The sequence below is a fragment of the Suricata suricatta genome, chromosome 9 (genome assembly GCF_006229205.1).
Source record: "Suricata suricatta isolate VVHF042 chromosome 9, meerkat_22Aug2017_6uvM2_HiC, whole genome shotgun sequence".
Taxonomy (NCBI): domain Eukaryota; kingdom Metazoa; phylum Chordata; class Mammalia; order Carnivora; family Herpestidae; genus Suricata; species Suricata suricatta.
Genome location: NC_043708.1, coordinates 107,480,869 through 107,489,578, shown reverse-complemented (window position 1 = coordinate 107,489,578; position 8,710 = coordinate 107,480,869). Strand labels below are relative to the sequence as shown.

Sequence of the window (8,710 nt, the reverse complement as noted above, 5' to 3'; positions counted from 1 at the left end):
GGGTAGGCGCGGCGGCTGGCCCGGCCGAGCGGGGGGGACGCGGGGACAACTCCGCGGGCCGAGTCGGCCGCGGCGGGGCCGCTGCTCGGGGTGCGTCCCACCCGGACGGAAACTGCTTTCGGCGGCTGTTGGTGCCCCGCTCCGCAGCTGTCACCCGACCGGGGCTCCCGGGACTGGCGGCGGGGCTCTCAGGGGCCTGGACGGAGTGGGGGTTGAGGGGGGCATGCCCTGGGACCCAGGAGGAAGTCCTTCCCGGGCCACCCTCGCCATCTCCTCCTCCGGAGGAGGCTCTCGTTGCGTGTACTCACCTGGGACACTCCAAAAAGCCTAGCCCAGCCCCGTCTCTCCCGCTTCCTCCCCCTCCCCCCGAGAGTGGCCCACCCCTCCAAGAGAGTCCTCCACCCCCCCAGCCCTCACTGTCATCCCCGCCCGGTCTGCTTATCAGTCCGAAAGGGTGGGGGCAGGCCAGGCCCCGCTGACACTTGCTGCTGGGGAATCCGAGGAGTGATTCCACGGTGTAGAGAGCTCTCCTGCTCGGGTTTGGAATTAGCTCAAGGCTCGCTGCTTGCCTTCTCGAGGGCCGGGGATTCCCATTTTCAGGCAGCCTCCCCCACCTGACTTCTATGCTTGCATCATCATCTTGCTGCCTGGCTGTTGGGCTCCCGAGCGATGGGTAGTCTGGAGCTGTTATGGCTGTTACAGGCCACCTGTCTAACGGTGCCTATGGGCCCTGAGCTCTGTCAACAGCCGGAGACCTTGGACTTACATCCACTAACGCCCACGCCTTCCAGGTCTGTGTGTGTGTGTGTGTGTGTGTGTGTGTGTGTGTGTGTGTGTGTTTCCTGATATTGAAAGGAGATACAGTATGGAGTATCCGTACCAGAGTAGAGCAATGATAGAACTTGCAAATTCTGGGAAATGCCAACAGGCACTTGGTAAGAGCCCTCTTTCTTCTGGGTTCCTGCGCGGTGCCTCTCAGCTGTCAGGGTTCTGTGGGATCATTCCCTGGCAGGCATGGATTTACTTCGTTGGCAGAATACTCAACTGAAGGGCATGGGGATACTGGGTCCAGAGCCATTCCCCGTCACCGGCTGACCCTTCTCCAGTGAATGGGGTCTGGAGGCACCCAGAGATTCAGGGCAGTCCAGTGGAGACAAGAGGTATTGGAGGAAGAGAGTCCAGCCCAACAGTTTAGAGCAGAAAAGCTGAGACACAACGGATGACACAGTAGCTACAGAAGACATATCGGCACTCTGGATACTGTAAAGCTTGATTCCTTTGCCTGTTTGCTCAGCTCTGTGCTGAGTACTGAGAGTATAAAAACGATGAATCCATAGTCACTGACATCTCGGTCTTGAAGGGAAGGCAGTCACCTAGTCAAATAATTCCAGAAGTTATAAAAAAATAGAGTGGCTGATCCTTCTGATTGGATCTGCCTGTGAAGGTGGCAAAGAGCTGTCCCCTGTATTGGGGACTCAGTTTTGAGATTGCACCATTAGCAGGGATTAAAGCCCTACTTGTTTCTTGGTCCTGGAAAGATCCCTTTATGGAAATCTAGGAGACCGTGATTTTCATTTAGGTGGGCTTCTTACCCCCACCCCCACCACCCTCCCTCCAGAGCTGCCCTTTACTCCCAGCTCCAGGGACTTGGAGTCTCACGGAGCATTTAGTTTGAAGTGTTTCTTGCTGCCCACTGGCAGAGAGTTGACCCTAGAAAACCCCTGGGGGCTGACAGAGCCCAGCAGGCAGACATCCAGAGCAGGAGAATGTAGCCAAGAACAGTGCCCATGCTGCCCCCTGTTTGGGCTAGCCTGGCACAGCATTCCCTCCCCCCTCCCCCACCCAGTGTGGCTACTTCTTGGCTTCCAGAACCTGCAGAAGAAAGCTCAGGTTCCTAAAGCTGCACACACCTTTACCACCACCCTGGACCCATTGTTTTTCCTCTGCCTGTTTTAGCAATTCATGCTCCCACAGCACTAAGCCTTGCAGGTCCCTGAACATAGGGTGCAGTTTCCTGTGTACATACCTTTGCACTCCCTCCTCTGGGGCTCTGATGGGTAGATTGATTGATTGATCTCTAGTCAGCCTTAAAACCTCACTGCTTCATCCCCACTGCCCCTCTACCCACCCCCACGCAAAGCTGTTTGTTTCCTGCTCTTCGTGTTGCTAATACTACTCTGCACACTTTATTCCTAGCACTTACCTCAGTTGTAACTGTATAATTGTCTCCCCGACAAGGTTATGAGCACCCTGAGATCAGGGCCCTGGTCTCATCCTCAGCACCCAGCATGTCGGGAGTGCTTCTGGATGTTTGCTGAATGAATGCACATCACTACATTGCATGCGCCACCAGGTTGAACTATTTGAACAGGGAGATCCTTAAAGGCAGTGATCTTGCCTTACGTCCTGTAAGTCTTCTCCCCACATCTTGCTCACTAAAAAGGCATCTTTTTTTTTATTCTCGCCTTTGGGAAATAAAAGTTTCAAACGTGAGATGTGGAAAAGTAGTATGATGAGCATTCAGATATCCACCATCTAGATTTAACCATTGTTAATATTTTGCCATATTTGTTGGATGGACATATGTATGGTTTTCTCAGAACCATTTGAGAATACGCTGTACGCAAGACTTACTACACCCTACGCACTTTATTTTGGAGCTCTTAATGGTGACACAGTATCCATAATACTATTATTGCAGTGAAGAGAATGAACAGTGATCCTTCAGGATAGTCCCTAAAATGATCCTATAACCAAGTTCCTTATTTGGGTTTCCTCCCAATTGTCCCACATTGTATTTGACAGACACTCCTTTCTGCCCTCCAGCCGGAATCCGATCCAGGCAGTGTCATTCGCCTATTAGGTCTCAGTAGAATCTTCTCATCTAGAACATTCGCATTTTTTTTTAATGCATTGCTATTTTGAAATAAGAGGCCAGATGTCTCATTGAACGTTTCCCAGTTTGAATTGGTCTGATTACGGGGTCATCATCTACTTTAACTTGCTCCTTTGTACCCTATGTTCCCTGTAAACTGGAAGTTAGGCTAAGGGCTTGATTCAATTTGGATTAAACGTTCTGGCAGGAACACCTCACAGGCAGTGCCACGACTTTCTGTTGCATTCACCTCAGGCGGCGGTCACCCACGTGACGCTCTGATGTGACCACTTGGCTAAGGTGAGCTCTCCATGGTGAAGCTGTGTCTCTTCTTTTGCAAGGAACAAGTGATATGGGGGCTTCCTGTGAATATTCTTTGACCAGTGCCCTTCACCTGATGGTGTTAGCATCCACTGATGATCCTTGCTTGAGTCAGTGCCTCGAGAGTTACCGATTGGTGATTTTCCAATGTTATGATCCTTTGTACCTGTATTAACTGGCATTTTTCTGTGTAAGAGAGCCTTGCCTCATCATCTGAAATTGAACAAGAGTCCCTCCTAACGAGGCACCTAAATACTTAATGACCAGTTTTCAAGGAGAGGAGTGGTTGAAATAGTCACGTAAATAATTTGAATTAGAGCCCTCCTGTGGGGCTCTCCTCGATTCATGGATTTTTGTTTATTCACTTCTTAAAAATTAGTTACAATCATTATTTTTGATGTTCAAAATGTTCTTGATTAAGTAGGGGAACCCCTTCAGGTTGGCCTCAGGGTAGCCTTTTGGAACATGCCCTTTAGTTTTTGAGCACTTTCTTGCTTTCTGATGCTAGATATTCTAGGCTTACTTGGTACTTTTCCTATCCCAGTCATGGGATGCAGTCATTTCCACAGGAATCCCTGTGGCTAGTATTTTTCAAATACTAGTGGGAAGGTATTTAGAAACCAAGACCTGGAATTAAGAGTGCTAATTTCTACTGGGGCAACACTGGTTTTAGATCCTTTCAGTAGAGCTAGGACATATATTTTTAAAAATAAGTTAATCTTAATGTTGATAATTCACATTCATATTTAACATAAGAGGGTTTTTGCTTTACTTTTATATTTTTACACTGACAATCTTGATTCCTAATAACATTAATGTATTTACTTGTTTGCTTTGTCTTACAATGTGTGAAAATGATTTAAAATCATCATCCTAGAGGCACCTGGGTGGCTCAGTCAGTTGAGCGTCCGACTTTGGCTCAGGTCATGATCTCATGGCTCGTGGGTTCGAGCCCCATGTCGGGCTCTGTGCTGACAGCTCGGAGCCTGGAGCTTGTCTTTGGATTCTGTGTCTCCTTCTCTCTCTGACCCTCCCCTGCTCACGCTGTCTCTCTCTCTCTCAAAAATAAATAAAACATTAAAAAAATAATAAAATGAGATCATCATCCTAAATATTAGCATGAATAATAAAATCACTGAAGCATCCCTTCATTTAACAAACAGACACATTAGGTCCCTTTCTCTCCATGATGTTTGTGGGACATTGCACAAGCTATCTTTTCTCTGATCTGGGTGATGCTAATGAAAGGCTCTATTTATTAATGCCAATTATGTGCCAGATGTGGAACGAAGTATGACGTAAGCATCTACTGCACTCCACAAGCCATTATTTAGACCTACAGAGACGTCCACTGGCTGCACTCCTGTCGTGGGGCCTAGGAATGATGCCAGGACAGCATGGCAGAAGACGCAGTTAGAGAAGGTCATGATGGCTCTAATAAGCATGTAAGAACCCGTGGGCCACCTAGACAGCGTGGGGCCTCCGCTAGGGGCTTCCAAAACGTAACTGCTCCCATACTGCCTTTTCCAAACTTGGACACATCCTCGTATATGTTTCCAACTTGTCTCTACGAAAAACCTTTCTTTTTTGAATCTGTCCTTGTGGTTTCATATTGCATGAGCCATTTGGTTTAGCTTTTGAACCTTCTCAGCCTCGTTATCTTTTCCTAAAGGCAAGTCCAAAGGAACTATAGGCAGATTGTCCTGGGTCCTAGTGTTTCTTGTAAATGATGCCAGCTCCTTTTTGTTCAATATCACCATTTTCTTGGTATTGGTGGTCAAAGCACCATTCTAGACTAGACCATCTGCAAGGATTGATGATGAGCCCAAGAAATGTTTTCTATATTGAAAGCCATAGTGAGGAGCTCACTGTTCCACCATTTGATTTTGAATATTTTTATTCATGAGGTATCATTTGATTAACCACTTAATTAGTATCTCCAGATTATCTTGAGCTTTCATGAGCCCTGGAGATTTAGATTGTACTTATTTCCTTAGATCATTTACAAATATGATTGTGAGTTCAACACAACAGATGTGTCCTCTATTTTGAAAGGTACCTCCTCATTTCTACCCTTAATTTTAATTTCTAGCAGGGTTACAGCTATTAAAAAAAAAAAAAAAAAGAACACATCAGTACTCCTAACTGACAATACTTTATTTAAAAGGAAACAATAATGGAAACATAAACCTTGTTTGTTTGTTTTTTTCAAAGTCCTCTTGAAAGGCCACTAATGACTTATTCACAGTAACCATACTTCCTGTCTCAAATCCTGCAGATTTGTCCTTACAGAATCTAATCACTTTACATTGGCGATACTTTGTAAATTCGTACTGTGTGCAAGGCTCTTAGGGTATCTTAGAGTTCAGGGCACTAATAAGATATGCATATGGTAACTCTGATACAACTATAGGCAAGGGCTAGGAGAAGTCGAAATGATTTCCTTCCTGAGGGAGTTGCTTTGAGATGGAGCTGGAGGTGTGGTGGGGATTTGAATCTGAGAGATAAGGGCAAGACGTTTAAGGAGATGGAAGAGCATGCACAAGGGGAGAGAGCCCAGAAACTGGGTGACACTTACAGGGACCTATTAATCTTTTATACGCTTTTATTTTAGAGCAAAGGATCTGAAAGAAATTGGACAAAAATACATTTGGAAGCTGCTTACAGCCAGATGCTAAGTGAATCTGAATAAAGGGCTAAGGACTTTGGATTTTACTTAATAGACTAGGAAACATTAGTCTTAGTATTAGAGTAGAGCAGGGACATAGCTGGTCTTCAGAACACGTAATAAGGCACAGAGCGGAAGCGGCTTAACCCAAAATACAACCAGAGCGGAGGAGGGGGAGATGGCAGGAGGTGGGAAGACAGAATCCTAGAAAGGTTCTGGTTAGGAAATATGTGAAGGATGCAGGAATTAAAAAGGATACTGACATCCGAGAGGTAGTTTAATTTCTCCCTTTAGAACAATTGCCTTACCTCTCTGCCTGACCGTAAAAAGTAGCAACCAACATAACTGTTTACTTTCAAGGAGGAAAAGGAGAAACAAGATTATTTTCTGAAGGAATTGAAGGAAGTAGCCCGTGATCTGGGGTTACTAAGGCAGAGCTCGACCCGCAGACTAACTCCTTCTCCATATAAAGCCCCTGCTTAAGAATTCCCTGCCTCCGCGCCCTAAGGTGAAGCCTGCCGGTTGGCCTGCACCGTCCATGTACATAGGACCATCTAGGACGAAAATTAATCTGAGTATACAGCTGTGGAGGGAACCTATATGGACCCACCAAGAAGAAGCAACCCAGACCTCGCTTCATTCTTCCAGACAAATAGCCATGGAGCCTAACTCCCCGCTTCTTAAGTGTGGACTGTGCACAGTGACTCCCTTCCAAAGTGCACAGTATGGAAAGGGGTGGGGGAGTGGTAACCTCACAGTGGAGACACCAGGTAACACTACTCCAGCCAGGGTCAACATCCACAATGGTCAGGTATGTTGATATCGTGTGATGAGAATGGAAATTTACCTCTGTGGTTCTCTTCCCTGAAAGCTATCCCCACCATCTAATCATAAAAAAATATATTGGATAAATCCCCGAATGAAAGGCATTCTATAATATATCTGACCAGTACTTCTCAATACAGTCAAGGTACCAAAAACAAGGAAAGCCTGAGAAACTGCCTCAGCCAAAAGGAGGCTGGAAGACACAGTAACTACATGTAATCTAGGATCCTGGAGGGAATCTTGAAAGAGCAAAAGGCCATTAGGTAGAAACTAAGAAATCTGAATAAGGTGTAGACTTTAGCTGAGAATAATGTATTCATATTCGTTTGTTAAATACTTCGTACTAGCACAAGATATTAATAATAGGAGAAACCTGACGTGGGATGTATGAGGGCTCTCTGTACTGTTTTCACCATTTTTCTAAAAATCTGAAATTATTTTAAAAGAAGTTTATTTTTATTAAAAGAATTTTTTATAAACACAAGGTGAATTGATTATCAGTTACATAAAGAAAACCAATTACATGAAATTAAGTGAAAAACTGATCCCAGAAGATATAGAGGTGATGCTGTTGGAAACAAAGAGACTTTCAAAAATGTAGACTCTGGTTGAGTACCCCACGAGAGAATTTAAGGTACCGCATCCACAATACAAGAACAGGATGCTTTTAAAAAGGAGCAGTCTGAAAAGACAAAAGAGTTCTTGGAGAATACGTAATTCCTGAAATTAGACAATTGATCAAGAATGATCAGAAGATAATGTCAGGAAATGTCTTGCAATGTAAATCAAAGACAAAGATGGTCAATATGAAAAAAAAAGATAAGATTCATAGAGAATTGGGGCGCCTGGGTGGCTCAGTCAGTTAAGCATCTGACTTCAGCTCAGGTCATGACCTCACGGTCCATGAGTTCGAGCCTTGCATCGGGTTCTGTGCTGACAACTCAGAGCCTGGAGCCTGCTTCTGATTCTGTATCTCCCATTCTCTCTACCCCTCCCCCACTCACACTCTGTCTCTCTCACTCTCAAAAATGAATAAATGTTTAAAAAATAATTTAAAAAAGAGTCCTAGAGGATCAATCCAGGTGGTCAACTAATAGTACTTTAAGTAAGAAATGTAATCTTGGTAAATGCCTTCACCCTGCTCAAATCAATGTTTGTACAATCACAAAAGCAAACACAACTGATTAACTTTCTACTTTTAGTATCTATAGACAAAACATGGAATATTCACTACAGGGTAGAATGTAAATATGGACCATGACAAAATAACATAAGGGTACATCCGAGAGAATTGGGAAGGTTGGAAATGGAAGGAGAAGGAAAGAAGAAGGTAGAATAATAACATGCATATCATATGGAGTGAGGAAGTACGAAATATCATTTAATGTTGATGGAATAAGAAACAGAATTTTAAGTGTATTATTTTAAAACACAATTAGAAGGCTAATAAAAAACTAAAATAATATAAAAATTTAAAAATTGGAAAAGGAGGCTTTGAGAGATGAGTGACTTCAAATCCTCACCTTATATCATGGGACATGAACAGAGAATGTCGAATATTGGCAAGTGAGAAGTAGAATGAGCATATTTTATAGACTATAAGGCAACTCTCCTAGGAACTAAATGGTTGACTAGAGGTTGCCTCTAGGAAGGACAGGTGAAGTGGGGACGGGGGACCGTTGCTTTCTTTGTAAGTTATGCACTATGTTGTCTCACCTTTTGCTCTGTGTTTTTTATTTTACTTTCATTTTTATGATTCATTTTTGATGAGCTATTAATAGTGTCCATGGGAGAAGTAATGAGGACAGTTGGGATGGAAAAGAGAACAGATGGGAAACACTGCAGAATAAAATCAACACTTGATAATTGGCTCAATGTGGGGGCAAGAGAGAGGGCTACAAGATGCATCTTGGGTTTTGAGGCTAAATGCAGAGAAGAGTGAATAGGGATAGTAGTTAGTGGGTCACTTTGGGAGGGAAGACACATGGTTTTCAAAGGTGCTTGTAATTGACAGAAAGTTA

At 44.3% G+C, this 8,710-nt stretch overlaps 1 protein-coding gene across 1 annotated transcript in view; it reads left to right on the top strand.

Annotated features, from left to right (window-relative positions):
• Window positions 1–698: 698 nt before the first annotated feature.
• The window catches only part of LARP6 (La ribonucleoprotein domain family member 6), a 20,144-nt gene continuing 12,132 nt past the window's right edge, over window positions 699–8,710 (top strand). Inside the window, exon 1 of the mRNA XM_029952418.1 lies at window positions 699–791. Coding sequence (XP_029808278.1) covers window positions 724–791 — 68 coding nt within the window. The 5' untranslated portion in view covers window positions 699–723. The remainder of the gene's footprint in view (window positions 792–8,710) is intronic.